Source organism: Monodelphis domestica, chromosome 2 (assembly GCF_027887165.1).
Source record: "Monodelphis domestica isolate mMonDom1 chromosome 2, mMonDom1.pri, whole genome shotgun sequence".
In the NCBI taxonomy this organism is placed as follows: domain Eukaryota; kingdom Metazoa; phylum Chordata; class Mammalia; order Didelphimorphia; family Didelphidae; genus Monodelphis; species Monodelphis domestica.
The window spans coordinates 204,794,639-204,812,063 of record NC_077228.1 but is presented as its reverse complement, the minus strand read 5'-3'; the positions used below and the strand labels follow the sequence as shown (position 1 = coordinate 204,812,063).

General features: G+C 46.3%; 1 protein-coding gene across 6 annotated transcripts in view; it reads right to left on the bottom strand.

Moving 5' to 3' along the window:
• Window positions 1-17,425, bottom strand: part of FMNL1 (formin like 1) — a 65,378-nt gene that overhangs the window by 15,616 nt on the left and 32,337 nt on the right. For 3 of the 6 annotated variants that reach the window (XM_056816992.1, XM_056816993.1, XM_056816995.1), the window contains exons 5-10: window positions 17,305-17,388; window positions 15,028-15,174; window positions 14,298-14,315; window positions 12,846-12,954; window positions 6,771-6,847; window positions 6,426-6,519 (exon numbers count right to left, since the gene is read on the bottom strand). In XM_056816992.1, coding sequence (XP_056672970.1) covers window positions 6,426-6,519; window positions 6,771-6,847; window positions 12,846-12,954; window positions 14,298-14,315; window positions 15,028-15,174; window positions 17,305-17,388 — 529 coding nt within the window. The remainder of the gene's footprint in view (window positions 1-6,425; window positions 6,520-6,770; window positions 6,848-12,845; window positions 12,955-14,297; window positions 14,316-15,027; window positions 15,175-17,304; window positions 17,389-17,425) is intronic. The other 3 variants (XM_056816994.1, XM_056816996.1, XM_056816997.1) reach the window with 1 other exon arrangement.

Here is a 17,425-nt window from a genome sequence, read left to right as displayed (position 1 = left end):
GAACCACGGGATCGGACCTGCGCTGGGGGCTGATACGTGAACGTCAAGGCCCCCTTCACCCCCATGTCTGTTGGTCAGGAGGTTGACGTTCATGGTTGGTCCTCAAATAAGACTTCTGATGCTACAGATAATATTCTCTTGGTTCTGCTCATATTACTCTTCATAATTTTAGGTAGGCCTTTCCTTTTTTTTTTAATTACTCTGCTCTAGGGCAGTAAGGTGGCTTAGTGGATAGATGACCAGACCTAGAGATGAGAGGTTCTGGATTCAAATCTGGATTCAGATACTTCCAAGCTATGTGACCCTGGATAAGTCACTTAACTCCCATTGTCTCATCCTTACCTCTCTTCTGCCTCGGAATCCATACTTAGTATCAATTCTAAAATGGAAAGGTAAGGTTTAAACTAAATTAAATTAACCTGTTCAAGAGCAGCTAGGCACAGTGAAAAGAGGCCAGGGCTGGAGTTGGAGGACCTGGGTTCAAATCTGGCCTCAGACACTTTTTCGTTGTGTGGGATCCTGGGCAAGTTGCTTAACCCCCATTTGCCGAGCCTTTGCCCTTCTGTCTTAGAGTTGTTCCTGGGACAGCACATAAGGGTTGTTGTTGTTGTTTTATTAAATTAACCTGCTCGTCATCTCTTACAGCAAGTAGTGTTCCATCCCAAGCCTATGCCACAAATGCTCAGCCCTTTCCCACTGATGGGCCTCTCTCGATGTCCAGCTCTTTGCCACCACAAGGAGCGCTGCTATCAGCATTTTAGGACGCAGAAGGTCTTTTCCGTTTTCCCTGATCACCCTAGGAAACAGACCTAATAGTTTAAAGATAGATGACACCTGTTTTAACAGGGTTTTGGCTTTGGGTTTTTCCTCGGTGGTGGGGAGGGAGACCTTTGTTTCAAAACAGAATAAAATTTAATTTAAAAAATCAACTTTAATCCCACAGCAGGGAAACTGTGAACAGCCAGAAGTCCACTTTGTTCCTTCAGGGTGGACAGCGAGTAGGTATGTCTTGGGAGAACAAGACTGCATGCCTGAGGAGAGCTCAGAAGGCGGAGGAGCAGATCAAAGCCTTCCCCCAAACTAGGGAGAAGGGGAAGGAATGTGGACACCCAGGACAACATTGTCTCTTTTGTTATTATTATTATTATTAAACCCTTACCTTCTGACTTGATATCCATTCTAAAGCAGAAGAGGGGTAAGGGGTAGGCCATGGCGGTTAAGTGACTTGCCCAGGGTCACCCAGCTAGGCAGCATCTGAGGCCAGATTTGAACCCAGGACTTCCCGTCTCTAGGCCTACTGCTGTATCTACTATCCTTCCAAGCTGCCCCTCGGGACTACATTTTCTACACAGTCTGTAAATACGCACGTGTACATCTTTTCTTCCTGGGTTAGAACACAAGCTTCCTGAGGGCAGGGGCACTTTCACTTTAATCTCTTTGTGCCCAGGGCTTGGACCCGTGCCTGGCAGGTAGAAAGGCTTTGTGGGTTGATCCACTATTTGATTGCTGGAATGAGTGATCAGGAGCCCTTCCCCGACCGGCTCTAAGCAGGGCGATCCTGGCCTTGTCCTTTGTGTCCCTACACCGTCACCAGGGAAAGCCCAGGCCAGCAGCGACTCCCCTGGCTGGGAGTCACTATGCCCACCACCCTGGACTCTTTTTTTCTTGAGGCTGACAGTTTCTCAGACACTACCTAGCCTGAGTGTATTAATAGCTGAGCACAGGCAGGATGTGGGGGAAGAAGGCTACCGAGTGCCAGGAGCTGAATCCTGACTTTTCTTTTAAAAAAGAGGGTAATGGATAGGCAAGGGGAGAAGGAAAGAGACAGAAACAGAAAAGGAGGACAGAAGGGAAGGGGGGGGAGAGAGGAGGAAGAGAGGGAAAGAAGAAGGAAGAAAAGAGAGAGACAGAGAAGAGGAAAGAAAAAGGATAGAGACAAATACACAGGGGGGTGGACAGGGAGAAAGAGAGACAGAGATAGAAAGACAGAGGGAGAAGGAGAGAGATTGAGAAAGACTAGAGGAGAAAGGGAAAGAGAGGAGAGAGAAGGAAAGAGGAGGAGAAAGATGGAGGAGGAGAGAGAAAGATTGAGGAGAGGGAGGGAGGGGAGAGAGACTGACAACAGAGAAAGAGAAGAAGGGGGAGAAAGAGAAGGAGGGAGGGAAGGATAGAAGGGGAGAGAGAAAAGAGAGATTGAGGAAAGAGAGGAGAGGGGGAGAGACAGAGAGAGAGAGGGAAGGAAGAAGGGAGGAAGAGAGAGAGGGAGAGAGAGAGAAAGGAAGAAGAGGAGGGGAGAGAGGGAGAGAGAGGAAGGAAAGGAGAGGGGGAGAGGGAGAGGGAAAAAGAGAGAGGGGGGAAGGAGGAAGGAAGGAAGAGAGAGAGGGAGAGGGAGAGAGAAAGAGAGAGGGGGAAGGAGGAAGGAAGGAAGAGAGAGAGGGAGAGGGAGAGAGAAAGAGAGAAGGGGGAAGGAGGAAGGAAGGAAGAGAGAGAGGGAGAGGGAGAGGGAGAGAGAAAGAGAGAGGGGGGAAGGAGGAAGGAAGGGAGAGAGGGAGAGGGAGAGAGAAAGAGAGAGGGGGGAAGGAGGAAGGAAGGAAGAGAGAGAGGGAGAGGGAGAGAGAAAGAGAGGGGGGAAGGAGGAAGGAAGGAAGAGAGAGGGAGAGAGAAAGAGAGAGGGGGAAGGAGGAAGGGAGGAAGAGAGAGAGGGAGAGGGAGAGAGAAAGAGAGAGGGGGAAGGAGGAAGGAAGGAAGAGAGAGAGGGAGAGAGAAAGAGAGAGGGGGGAAGGAGGAAGGGAGGAAGAGAGAGAGGGAGAGAGAAAGAGAGAGGGGGGAAGGAGGAAGGAAGGAAGAGAGAGAAGGAGAGAGAAAGAGAGAGGGGGGAAGGAGGAAGGGAGGAAGAGAGAGAGGGAGAGGGAGAGAGAAAGAGAGGGGGGAAGGAGGGGAAGGAGAGGAAGGAGAGGAGGGGGGAGAGGGAGAGGGAGAGACAGAGAGAGACAAAGAGACAGAGAAGAGAAGGGAGGGAGGAAGGGAGGGAGAGTCCTTAGGTCCTGGGAAGGTCAAAGCTCCACTATAAGGGACCAAAGAACAGAGAACAACTCAAGCTGGAGGCAGCAAGTTAAATAGGTGGCTGGGTTGTTTGATAAAGGGCTCTGGAGAAGGAATATCAAGGGATAAAATGCTGACTATGTAACTTCTGGCAACTCACGTAACCTCCGGGGGGACCCAGTCTCCTCATTTGCTTTAAGAAAATCAGAGGTTTGATGAGCGAGCTCCAGGGTCCCCTCTGGTTCTAACTGAACCCCTGGGGAACACACATAGGCTTAGGAGTAAGAGATTAGGGCCAGGGACAAGGGAGAGAGAAGGAGGCCACGAGCTGGAGCAGAGGACGGTGTCCAAGGCCTCTGAAGGAAGTGTGGCAGCCGTCTGGCCTCGCCTCGTTTCGCCCCTTTTCCCCCAACCTATTCAAGATGCTCTTCCCCCACGAAGGCCTTCACCAACTAAGTCGCCAACCCCCCCAGCCGTCTGCTCCGTTGATCACCCTCCTTGGGTGGCTCCACACACTTGCCTCCAGAAGTGACGCTGTTCAGCTTTTCCACGTCTGCTACTGTGTGGGACTAGTTGGGCTTCGGTTGGTTGTGTCTTGGCTCCCCATTAGAGCGGGGGCTCCCTGAGAGAGGAGACTGGATCTCCCTCATCAGTGTGGAGCCCCTCACCAGTGGGCACTGCCTCCCCCCTCATCCCTCTGGGTGCTCCCTCTCTTTGGATCCCTCCCAGAACATAGGATGGATTACCCTGGCGGGGAGAGAGGGGAGACTGGACCAATGGAGTGATCACACCAAGGAGGAGCTCTCAGCTCAGAGGGAGGGGAAACGTACACCCCACTCATGCCTACTGGCTCCATCTCAATCAAGGCTGTGCCATGGGGACAAGGGAGTCGGGAAAACCAGAGTTCAAATCCTGCCTCAGATTCGTCCTAGCTGTGTGATCCTAGACAGGTTACTTAACCTCTCAGCCTCAGCGTCCTCGTCTGTAAAATGGGAACAATAAAAGCACCTGCCTCACAGTGTTGTTGTGAGAACAAATTAGATAATAGATGTAACGCATATTACAGAACTTTCCTTGAAGCACCATATAAATGCTATTGTATTATTACTATCAATCAGTCAATAAATACTTATTTTAAACCCTTACCTTCTGCCTTAGGATCAATACAAACATCAGTTCTAAGTCAGAAGAGCAGTTAAGAGGAGGGCAACTGGGGTGAAGTGACTTGTCCAGGATCATACAGCCAGGTAGTGTCTGAGGTCAAATTTGAACCCAGGACCTCTCTTCTCCAGGCCTGCTTCTCTATCCACTGAGCAACCTAGCTGCCCCAACAAGTATTTATTAAGCTTCTACCAAATGCCAGGAAATACTATGCTAGGTGCTGGGGATAGGAACAGAATGAATGAAACAATGTTTAAATGCCCTGGTCCCTTGGATAGGTAATCTTTTTAGGTTGGGAAATCTAAAAAATCCCCATTTTATAGATTGGGAAGCTGAGTCTTTGCAGTGACTTGACCAAAGCTTTACAATTAGGAAGGTAACCAAAGGTTACCAGGCTCTCACCTGCTATCTCATGCCTCTCAGGACCCCAATATGATGTCTCCCAAAACCGCATAAGCCATCAACACCACCACAAAGCAAACCAAGAGCCTTACCTAGATCAAACCAGTCATTGTCTGAGGAAAGTCCCAGGCAGCCAAAGGCAGTAGGAATCTCTGTCACCCTCCCATCTTGAAATCCCAAGTCTCTGAGGCCTATGGATGGGCATCTGGTCCCCTCACAGTAAGGCCAGAACTCCCATGATCCACCATAGTGAGACTAGAACTCCCATGACCCACTACAGAAAAATTGAGATTCCTATGATCTACCATAGAGTGAGGCTGGGACTCCCATGATCCACTACAGAAAAGCTGGGACTCCCATGATCCACTGCAGAAAAACTGGGATTCCCATGATCTACCATAGAGTGAGGCTGGGACTCCCATGATCCACTACAGAAAAACTGGGACTTCCATGATCCACTATAGAAAAATTGAGATTCCCATGATCTAACATAGAGTGAGGCTGGGACTCCCATGATCTACTACAGAAAAACTGGGACTCCCATGATCCACTACAGAAAAGCTAGGACTCCCATGATCCACTACAGAAAAGCTGGGACTCCCATGATCCACTACAGAAAAGCTGGGACTCCCATGATCCACTACAGAAAAGCTGGGACTCCCATGATCCACTACAGAAAAGCTGGGACTCCCATGATCCACTACAGAAAAACTGGGATTCCCATGATCCACTACAGAAAAGCTGGGACTCCCATGATCCACTACAGAAAAGCTGGGACTTCCATGATCCACTACAGAAAAGCTGGGACTCCCATGATCCACTACAGAAAAGCTGGGACTCCCATGATCCACTACAGAAATGCCGGGACTCCCATGATCCACTACAGAAATGCCGGGACTCCCATGATCCATTACAGAAAAGCTGGGACTCCCATGATCCACTACAGAAAAGCCGGGACTCCCATGATCCACTACAGAAAAGCCGGGACTCCCATGATCCACTACAGAAATGCTGGGACTCCCATGATCCATTACAGAAAAGCTGGGACTCCCATGATCCACTACAGAAAAGCTGGGACTCCCATGATCCACTACAGAAAAGCCGGGACTCCCATGATCCACTACAGAAATGCTGGGACTCCCATGATCCATTACAGAAAAGCTGGGACTCCCATGATCCATTACAGAAAAGCTGGGACTCCCATGATCCACTACAGAAAAGCTGGGACTCCCATGATCCATTACAGAAAAGCTGGGACTCCCATGATCCATTACAGAAAAGCTGGGACTCCCATGATCCACTACAGAAAAGCCGGGACTCCCATGATCCACTACAGAAAAACTGGGATTCCCATGATCCACTACAGAAAAGCTGGGACTCCCATGATCCATTACAGAAAAGCTGGGACTCCCATGATCCACTACAGAAAAGCTAGGACTCCCATGATCCACTACAGAAAAACTGGGATTCCCATGATCCACTACAGAAAAGCTGGGACTCCCATGATCCATTACAGAAAAGCTGGGACTCCCATGATCCACTACAGAAAAACTGGGATTCCCATGATCCACTACAGAAAAGCTGGGACTCCCATGATCCATTACAGAAAAGCTGGGACTCCCATGATCCACTACAGAAAAGCTGGGATTCCCATGATCCACTACAGAAAAGCTGGGACTCCCATGATCCACAATAGTGAGGCTGAGACTTCCTTGATCCCATATTAAAAAAATGGGACGACCATGATCTACCATAGTGAGTCTGGGACTCCCTTGATCCAACAAGAAGAAGACAGATAAAAGGGCCTGGGGCTGCCGTACCTCTTTAAAGTTGTCAAAGGCAGCCAAAATGATGTCATGTCCTCCCCGCACCAGACACACAGCAGCCAGTAGCTCCAGCACTAGAGCCTTGGTTCTAAAAAGAGATTGGGGGAGGATGAGAAAGGAGAGAGAGAAATGGGCCAAGCTGAGAAGGGATGGAAGAGCTGTAAAGGGATGCTGGGAAGACAGGACTGGCTGGCTGGATCAGAGAGAGAGGCAGGAGGGATGGAACCTGGGCTAGGAGCCACTGAAAGGAGGGAAAGGTCAGGATCATGAGAGGCGAGAGCTGGGGAAAGGCAGCAGAAGTGAAATATCCGCACAGCTCTGGGAAAGCTGGGACCTCACCTCGGACTCTTGTTGTTGAGGCTCAGGGTAATCTCATTGACGCAGGCTGGATGATTCATGACGAGGCTGAAGCCAGACTGGGGAGAGAGAACCGTTCATTAGTCAGTCCATTCTTATAACAATTTCTGCCCAGACCATATGGTTCTGGAAAAACTCCCAGTGTGACCCAGATGATTAAAATGTTGGGAGGAACAACTAGGTGGCTCAGTGGATAGAGAGTCAGGCCTGGAGACAGAAGGATCTGGGTTCAAATCTAACCTCAGACACTTCCTTGATGGGTGACCCTGGGCAATTCACTTATCCCCAATTGCCTGACTCTTATCACTCTTCTGCCTTGAAACTTGAAAATTCAGTATCAATTCTAAGATAGAAAGTAAAGATTTTTTTAAATATCATTGGGAAATATTTAATAAAATAAATCAAAGTATAGTAAAACAAAATGGTAATTTTTGGTTTTCTAAGTTGGAATGAGGCCTTGTAGGGATCTGTTCCTATTTGAGTCTTGACACCTTGAGTCTTGACAGGCCTACATAACCCTTAGGAGGGTACATAATCAATGCAAATTTTATTATTCCCATTATATGGATGAAAACTGAGGATTCGAAATCTGAAAAGATTCTGCCCAAGGTCACACAGCTAGTACAGGTGTCAGAATAGTCTCTGAGTCAACTCCACCTGTCCCCCTACCTTTGGGCAGGAATATGGCCAAATTACATCCAGAGAAAGAACCATCTGCCTTCCCCCAGTCTCCCTCAGGCATTCACAGTAGACCCCTCAGCATATAATCACTCTCTTGGGTACAGAATCATCCAAGTCTCAGAACAGGAAGAGGTCTCAAAGGTCATTTGTATCCAGTCGCTGTCAGGAGGCCTCCAGCATGGGGTAGCCCACTCCCTCCTGAAGCATCATTCCCTCAAACTCCTACCAAACTTAAGTTTGCCTCTCAGCAATTTACTGAATCTAGTTCTGATCTCTTAAATCCTAAGCAAATTCACTCAGTCTGACCCAGTGATGGTAAACCAATGGCATGGGTGCCAAAGATGGCACACAGAGCACACTCTATGGGCAAACAGCCACCTCCCTCCCCCAAAATTAGTTATGAGAAAGGCAGAAGGACTTGGGTGGAGCTGCTCCCCTCCCCCTCTCCATCATGCCTGATGACATTTTTTCCTATCCCCTGCCCCTCTGCCCAGCAGCCGATCGGAGCTCACAGAGGGGAAGAGGTGGGTGGCTCACATGAGGCAGAGCTGGAGGGGAGCAGAGTACTCAGGCCACTCCCCTCTCTATACTTGCTGAAGACATTCCTCATTCCCCCCATCCCTCAACCCAGCAGCCCAATGGGAACGGTTCCTCCCTCCCCTGTGTGGGGTGAAAGGAAGGGTGGGGCATAGCCAGCACTCAGTGGGAGGGGAGGACCTGGCCCATGGTCTGGGGGTGGGTGGGATGAGGGAAGGGCCCAGCACTCCATCTCTAAAAGGTTCCCCATCACTAGGCTATTCCTTCCACATGAGAATCCTTTAGACACTTAAAACAGCTATAGCTTCCATCTTCCACAGGGTTCTCTTTTTTGAGGCTGTTCTTTTTGTTATTATTCAGTCATGTCTGACTCTTCATGATCCCATTTAGAGTTGTCTTAATAAATGTACTGGGAATGGTTTGCCATTTCCTTCTCCATCCCATTTGACAGGTGAGGAAACTGAGGCCAGCAGGGATAAATGACTTGTCCAGGATCACACAGTTAGTAAGCTTCTGAAGCTGGATTTAAACTCATAAACTAGGCTGACTATAGGCCAGGCTCTCTATCCACTGTACCACCTAGTTGCCTTTCATTTCCTAGCTTCTTTATAGATATATTTGCTTTCCCCAAAGTGCATTTCCTTTTGCCCTGTTGTAATTATTATACTCTGTCTAAATATCCCTTTATCTTTATAAAGGCCCTAAATTATGACTTTCTTTAACCTTTTCTATTCCAGGCTAAATGATCCTGGTTACATATTCTCCACAAGAATTAGGTTCAGGGATGTGATGGAGCCAACTCAAACAGCTTTACCTGAGACAGTCAACTGTTAAATTTTCCATTTGAGCATTTTTACCTTAGAAATGGGCAAATGCTACAAACTGGGACTTGATTTATTGTTTTATTAATTGTCTGGATATAAGAAAGTAAGAGATATCATAGACAATGAAATAATAACAAAAACTTTTTACAAGTTTCTCTGATAAAGACCTCATTTCTCAATTATATACTACATATAGAACTGAGTCAAATTCATAAAAAGTAAGATGTGAGGTCCTGGGTTCAAATCTTGCCTCTTCTGCCTTGGAACCAATATACAGTATTGATTCTTGGGTAGAAGGTAAGGGAGGGAGGGAGGGAGGAAGGAAGGAAGGAAGGAAGGAAGGAAGGAAGGAAGGAAGGAAGGAAGGAAGGAAGGAAGGAAGGAAGGAAGGAAGGAAGGAAGGAAGGAAGGAAGGAAGGAAGGAAGGAAGGAAGGAAGGAGGGGAGAGAGGGAGAGAGGAATGGAGGGAGGAATGGAGGAAGGGAGGGAGGGAGGGAGAGAGGGAGAGAGGAATGGAGGGAGGAAGGGAGGAAGGGAGGAAGGGAGGAAGGGAGGAAGAGAGAAAGGGAGAAAGGGAGAAAGGGAGAAAGAGAGAGAGAGGAGAGAGAAAGAAAGAAAGAAAGAAAGAAAGAAAGAAAGAAAGAAAGAAAGAAAGAAAGAAAGAAAGAAAGAAAGAAAGAAAGAAAGAAAGAAAGAAAGAAAGAAAGAAAGAAAGAAAGAAAGAAAGAAAGAAAGAAAGAAAGAAAGAAAGAAAGAAAGAAAGAAAGAAAGAAAGAAAGAAAGAAAGGAAGGAAGGAAGGAAGGAAGGAAGGAAGGAAGGAAGGAAGGAAGGAAGGAAGGAAGGAAGGAAGGAAGGAAGGAAGGAAGGAAGGAAGGAAGGAAGGAAGGAAGGAAGGAAGGAAGGAAGGAAGGAAGGAAGGAAGATATTCTCCAATTGATAAATGGTCACAGGATATAAATAGGCAATTTTCAGAAAAAGAAATCAAAGCTAGTTATAATCATTTGAGAAAAAAATGCTCTAAATAGCTATTGATTTGAGAAAGGCTAAGGAAAACAATTCTGAAGTACCACTTCATGGCTATCAGAAATGACAAATGCTGGAGGGGATGAGGGACAAATAGGTATACTTAATGAACTTTTGGTGGAATAGTGAAATGATCTAACATTTCTGGAGGTCAGTTTGGAACTAGGCCCAAAGGGTTATAAAACTATGCATATCCTTTGACCTGGCAATACTACTACTAGGTATGCTTCCCAAAGAGATCAGAGAAAAAGGAAAAGGCCCAATTTGTACGAGAATATTCATGGCAAGGGGCAGCTAGGTGGCTATATTTCCTAGCTGTGTGAACCTGGGCAAGTCACTTAACTCCCTTTGCCTAGCCCTTACTATTCTTCTGCCTTGGAATCAATACAAAGTATTGATTTTAAGATGGAAGGTAAGGGGTTTAATATTTTTATTTTAATTTAAAAATATTTATAACAACCATTTCTGTAGTGGTAAAGATTGGAAATTGAGGAGATATTCATCAATTGGGGCCTGGCTGAAAAAGTTGTGGCATATGATTGTGACAGAGCATTATCATTGTGCTGCAGGAAATGATGAGAGAGATGGTTTCAGAAAAACATGACAAGACCTATATGAACTGATATATGGAGAAGAGAGAAGAACCAGGAGATCATTAGGTACAGTGACAGCACTGTTGTAATGATCATCAACTATGAAAGACTTGACTACTCTGACCAATACAGTGCCCCAAGACTCCAAAGGACTCATGATGAAAAAAATGCTATCCACATTCAGAGAGAGAACCAATGGGCTCTGGGTGTAAACTAAAGTATGATTTTTTCACTTTTGTTTTTTTAATTAAACACTTACCTTCCAGAAGAGTGGTAAGGGCTAGGCAATGGGGGTTAAGTGACTTGCCCAGGGTCATACAACTAGAAAGTGTCTGAGACCAGATTTGAACCCAGGACCTCCCATCTCTGGACCTGGACCTGACTCTCAATCCACTGAGCCACCCAGCTGTCCCCTTTCACTTCTTTTATTTCTCTTTTTTTTTTAATATGGCTAAGATGGAAGTATAAAACATGTATAATTGATATCATATTACTTGCCTTCTCCCTGGGTTGGGAGGGAGGGAGGGAAAGAATTTAGAATTCAAAATAAAAAAATATATATTGTTAAAAATAAATACATAATTAAAATTTTAATTTTTAAAGAGAAAAAAGTTAAAAATGCAAATTATACTACATAGATGTATATATTATACTGTATATATGATATGTACATATTATGTATATGTATGTGTGTATGTAAGTATGTCTTTTCCCTCTGTGAAAAGGGAATTACCCTCCTTTTGTTTTCTTTCATGCAATCAATCAGTGTTTACCATTGAGATGTACAAGTACAGATATACCCTCAGAGAAAGGAAGTTGAAACCAACAAGACAGGAAATTAATTCCACAAGCAAGGTGGCAGTGCCAGGCAAATTAAGGAACTATGATTGGTTCCTGAGATGTAAAGTGGGAGAGCTAATGGGTGAAGAAAAGGGCTTATAAAGGGAAACCCAAAAGAAAGCAAGACATTGGGATTCCCATTCGGATTCTGGTGGAGATTCAGATTCCTTCCTGCATTGGTGATTCAGGCTGAAGGGACTCTCTGGCTCTGGTGACTCTGACTGGAAACACATTCTTGTATTGGTGACACTCTTTCTGGAGACACTATGTGCAGTGGTGTCTCTTGTTGAAGGGAGACACTTTGGAGACTCTTGCTGAAGATACACTCTCAGACTTCTGACTGGAGATTGGAAACTGAAGGCTGACAAGGGTATTCAGCTAAACTGCTCCCTACCTCTTTCCAACATCTCCCTCTCTTTATTATCTCTACTTTGCTGTAATAAAGCTGTTAAAGCTACTACAGACTCATAATTTAATTTTAATTATTACAGTTTGGTGACCTTTTCCTCAACTCGGACAAAGTTGTTGCTCCAAGACTGAGAACATTCTACATTTTCTGTGTCCTGGGTGGCCATGGCCAAACAATTCCTAACCTGGTGCCAGACCTTTGGATGATAAGCCTCTGAGCTTATCATCTTATCACCTAAGCCCTCAGATAACAGACCTTGTCTGCCCCCCTGGACCATTTGGGAAACATTTCCATCTTGGCAAGAGTGGTTAAAGCTTGGGCTCTGCAAGCTTAGCCTCCAATAATCCAGAGTCATCTTCATTGCAAAGATGAGGAATTAGAGAACTTTTGCAGAATGAGAGGTACTGTAGGAAGAAAGAGTGTGGAGGGTCCCTGGGGGAATTTTAGATAGATAGACAGATATAGATATACATAGATATATACTTATTATATTCTGTAATAATGTTTATTCTCATATATTTAAATATTAAGTTGTAAATTTGTATTAAATAGCTATTTATATCAAAATGCTTTAATATATTATCATTCTATTCCACTATAATCCTCCCCTGATATTATCATGATGTGAGGGTGCAAGTGAGGTCTCAAAGTCCAAATAGGCCAACAGAAAAGAAGTTCTGGCAAATCCTACCAACCTCAGTCAGGAAGATTTCAGCAACAGGATATATCTGCTCTCTGAACTAAGGAGAAAAAGCCTCATCACCAGTAGTTTGGTCCCTAAGTGACCATGGAAACCTCATCAGCATTATCATCTCACAACTGTCACCATCATTCCAAGGTAGGCTCTACTCTCCCAGAGTTTTGGCAGGAACCCTGTATTCTAACTATCCTCCCTCAAGCTGGAACCCACAGGATGGATCTCACCTTTACTGGGATGAAGCTAGTAGATTTCACCATCAGGTTATCATTTCAACTGTCCCTCCCTGAAGTCCAAACTCAAAATTGCCCTTCTTGATGCTCCTGGCTGTGAAGCAGAGAGTGGTTTCCCCAAGAGCTGGGGCTCAGCCATCCCCAACCACTCCTACTATCCTGAGATTATCCTATAGACCCTGCCATTCCCTCTCCACTCAGCGGTCAGACGGTACTCACCTGGTAATTCATGATTGCACGGAGACACATAATGCATACATGTACGTCGTCCTTCTGGCTGACAATACGGGAGTTCCTGAGGGTCTTCCGGCTGTGAGCTGGATTTAGTCTAAGACAGAGCAAACCAGTTAGTATCCAGCATATTTCAGGGATCCCCTCCTCCTGGTCCTGCTATTGCCCAGAAGGAACTAAATTCAGGAAACTCTAGGACTGAGTTACCCTCCCTCCCCCTACCAATTACCAGCCAGCACAGCCTTATAATGACAGACCTAATTAGGATCTCTAGGGGCTTCACTGTTCCCTGGAAAAGGACGGATAATACAGGTAATTGCCCCGATAAAGGCCAAACTGTCTTCTGGGGGAAGATCTTGCTCAATTTGAGGTAGTGGGGGTTATTCTGGGGCAATTTAAGCTAGTAGACTGTCCTTCAGGCAGAGATTATGTCACCATTTGTCTTTATATCTCCCAGCATCCAGCTGGGGGGGGGGGTGTGCTTTAAAAACATGGTGCATGAAGAAGGTGCATAATAAATGTTTCTGGAAGGGATAGTTGAAGGCTAGTTCTCTTTCTTAGTTGGCTTACAAATGAGGAGGAAAGAGCAGGAAGATTACAGGATTTAGTGCCAGGTGCTCTGGGTTTGAATCTGGACTTTTCTACCAGACTGACCTTAAGCACATAGGCTTTCTCTTAGTGGGCCTCAGTTTCCTTATCTGTAAAATAGGGAGGCTGAACTAGATAATCTCTAAGGTCACTTCCCAATCTCAGTCAATAGAGGGGCAGAGCCAATATGGAGACGTTAGTAGCATCAAAAGCTGGAGCCACTCTGAGACTCCTGTGAAACCAACCTCAGTCAATGATTCTAGGATGTAAACACTTGAAATAAGTCATGTCCTGTCTGCCCCTGAAACATGCATTTGAGTATGTTCTCAGCTGTGTGCCTAACCCACCCCAGAAGCCATCTGGAGGCAGAGACAGGCCTGGCCAATTCGCCCTTCACAGGACCCGGCTGAACATGGCACAAAAGGGCCTTGGTGTTTAAGCAAGACTTTGATGGGCACCAATGGTCAATTACTGAGAACCTTTGGTATTATTGACATAAATGAAATGAGGTTTTGTTTGTTTGTTTTTATGAAATGAATTTTGCTCCTTTCTAAAGAAAGATTAAGCTGACCATTCACGGGAATTTGACCACCTGAGCCCAAGGGTGGTAAAGGAGAACTGGAGATCCATAAGGAATCCAATCCCCAAATTGTCTGAAAGGACAGTCTCCTCACTCTGGTCAACAGAAACAATGGCCCTGATGGCCATACTCCTGAAATTGGGGTAGAGGACAGCCAAATTAGAGCCTTCCAACAATGCTAAATTAGGAAGATGGCAACTCTTCCCCTCCCCTCACCCTAGAACTGAATGGGGCCCAAGCATGCACCCCAGGCCTGCCAGAACATTACATACCGGGGAGAAGGGGGACATCTAGAGGCAGCAGAAGAGAAAGAGTTAGGGAGTAAGAAGAGTTTCAACAGTCATTTCCCTATGTCCCTCAGGCAGGTAGGTGGTACAATGGCTAGGCTTAGAGTCAGGAAATCCCAAGTTCAAATCCCACCTTAGATACTTGTCAGGAAATCCCAAGTTCAAATCCCACCTCATACATTTACTCATTAGGAAATCCCACTTCAGACACTTACTAGCTATGTGGGTAAATCACAAATCTCTGTGCCTCAGTTCCCCCATCTGTAAAATGGAGGGATTAGGCTCTGCTTCTAGAGCCCCTTTCAGTTTAATATTTATGGCATGGAATAGCTCTCCACCACCAGGCGGGAACTAACCACATGGCATCACCACTGCCAACCCTCTTCTGCTTTCCTCCTACCACCACCAGTGCCCAGTGACTATAGCTGTTTGTTCCCTATCCTTTCCTGCGGTGTTTCTCCCGAAGTCCCCTACATCCTTTCTGGCAGTGACCCAAAGTTTACCTCTTTCCCAATCGACCCAGAGAGCAGCTGGGAGTTTCTGCCCCCCTCCTAAGAGTTGCCAGCCTAGAAGGATACCACCCAGCTTCCGAGGGCTCTCAGCCTTCGTCTCAGAGACAAGCCCCTAGAAAGCTGAGCTCAGGCCACCTCCCATCTCTGGGGCCCTCCAAGCATCCCCAGGACAGCATGAGGGAGAAGAACAGAGCCCTTGTTACCTGACAGTCAGGTGACGGCCTTTGCCCTGGGAAAGGGAGGAGGAAGAAGAAGGCGGAGAACCCTTGCCAAGATCTTCAACTGACTGGTCCAGAGGCTTGCTCTTCTCTGGGCTGGGGGTCCCATTGTCTGTGCTCTCCATGTCATACCTGCAGGGGGGCAGATGTATGTATGGGTGGGCTACAGGCCCAGGATGGCAGGAACAGCGGTGACAGCCTGGAGAGGCCGGAGCCCCCAGAGAAGCAGCAGGGAGCAGAGAAAGTCTTCTAAAGGTTAATAAAGGAAGGAAAAGCAAGATGCATAGAACAATTAGGGGCACAGATCAGTCGAGAATAGAGACTGGGAAGATGGTTTCAATAAATAAATATATATTATCGAGAGAGAGAGAGGACAGGGGTACCCACTAGGTACAAGGCACTTGGCTAGATATGGGAAAGAGAAAGGAAAAGAAATATTTATATAGCATCTCCTTGGTGCCAGGCATTGTGCTTTATATATGTTATCTCATCTGATTCTCACAATAACCCTGCAAGGTAGGTGCTATTATTTTCTTCTTTTACAATTAAGGAAACTGGAAGAAGGTGCTATTTTATTCCCTTTTTACAGTTGTGATAACTGAGGCAAACAGAGGTTAAATGACTTGCCCAGGGGGTCACACAATTAAGTGTTTGAGTTTGGATTTGAAATCAGGTTTTCCTGACTTCAAGCCCAGCACTCTATCTACTGTACCACCTAGCTGCCTCTGGAGCACTATGGAGACTACAAAGAAAGATAAGATCATGGGCACTACAAATGGAAAGAACCTTAGACATCATCAGCCCAACTCATCCATTTTCATAGATAAAGAAACTGAGATCCAACGAGAGAGGAGGGGCCGTGTCTTATAATATAGTCTTAGTAAATGTCACACCCCCACCCCCACATACACACAAATATATATATTTATACACATATATTTTATATTTTACTTATCTTCTGAGTAAATGTTACCTTTGTCCCCAGACTCCAATAGAATGTAAGCTCCTTGAGGGCAGGAACTATTTTGTTGTGTCTATGTATCTCTTATACATTGCATAGTACCTGGCACATAATAGAAACTTAATAAATGAGGGAGGGAGGGAGGGAGGGAGGGAGGAAGAAGGAAGGAAGGAAGGAAGGAAGGAAGGAAGGAAGGAAGGAAGGAAGGAAGGAAGGAAGGAAGGAAGGAAGGAAGGAAGGAAGGAAGGAAGGAAGGAAGGGAGGGAGGGAGGGAGGGAGGGAGGGAGGGAGGGAGGGAGGGAGGAAGGGAGGAAGGAAGGAAGGAAGGGAGGAAGGAAGGAAGGAAGGGAGGAAGGAAGGAAGGAAGGAAGGGAGGGAGGGAGGGAGGGAGGGAGGGAGGGAGGGAGGGAGGGAGGGAGGGAGGAAGGAAGGAAGGAAGGAAGGAAGGAAGGAAGGAAGGAAGGAAGGAAGGAAGGAAGGAAGGAAGGAAGGGAGGGAGGGAGGGAGGGAGGGAGGGAGGGAGGGAGGGAGGGAGGGAGGGAGGGAGGGAGGGAGGGAGGGAGGGAGGAAGGAAGGAAGGAAGGAAGGAAGGAAGGAAGGAAGGAAGGAAGGAAGGAAGGAAGGAAGGAAGGAAGGAAGGAAGGAAGGAAGGAAGGAAGGAAGGAAGGAAGGAAGGAAGGAAGGAAGGAAGGAAGGAAGGAAGGAAGGAAGGAAGGAACAGCTTTGGGATTTGAACTAAGGTCTTTTGATTGAAAATTTGGGGATTTTGTTGTTGTTGTTGTTTTTACCTTGGGTAAATACCATTGCTATTTCTCACAGAAACAAAACAGGGTCTTTGGTTCCATGGGACTATGCTGAGTATGTATTTATGTTAAGAGAGTGGGATCTGGGGGGAAGGATAAAAGAACCAGGGTCAGCCTACTGGGCCAGGAATAACTCTAGCCACTAGCCCAGGGACTGAGGTCAAAAGAGACAGAGAGTAATAATGTAAGAACTGTTCATCTGCCTTCAAAAATTTCCTGAGTGGGATGAAACAGCAAAAATAGGATGAAGATGGGAAAGCTAGGTGGCTCAGTGAATTGAGAGCCAGGCCCAGAGATAGGAAGTCCTGGGTTCAAATCTGACCTCAGACACTTCCTAGCTGGGTGACCCTGGGCAAGTCACTTAACCCCCACTGCCTAGCCCTTACTGGTCTGCCTTGTAACCAAAACACAGTATTGATTCTAAGATGGAAGGTGAAGGTTTAAAAAAAAAAAGAAAGAAAGAAGAAGGGAAAGAGGGGCCACCTCGTCATGTCTTACGCGACTGAACACTGGGCGAAGGCCAAGTACTCCAGCAGCACATCCAGGCCCTGGTTCTCTTCATTCAGAAACTCTTGTACCCACCTATTGGGAGAAAGACATAGAAGGACATAGAGGTAAC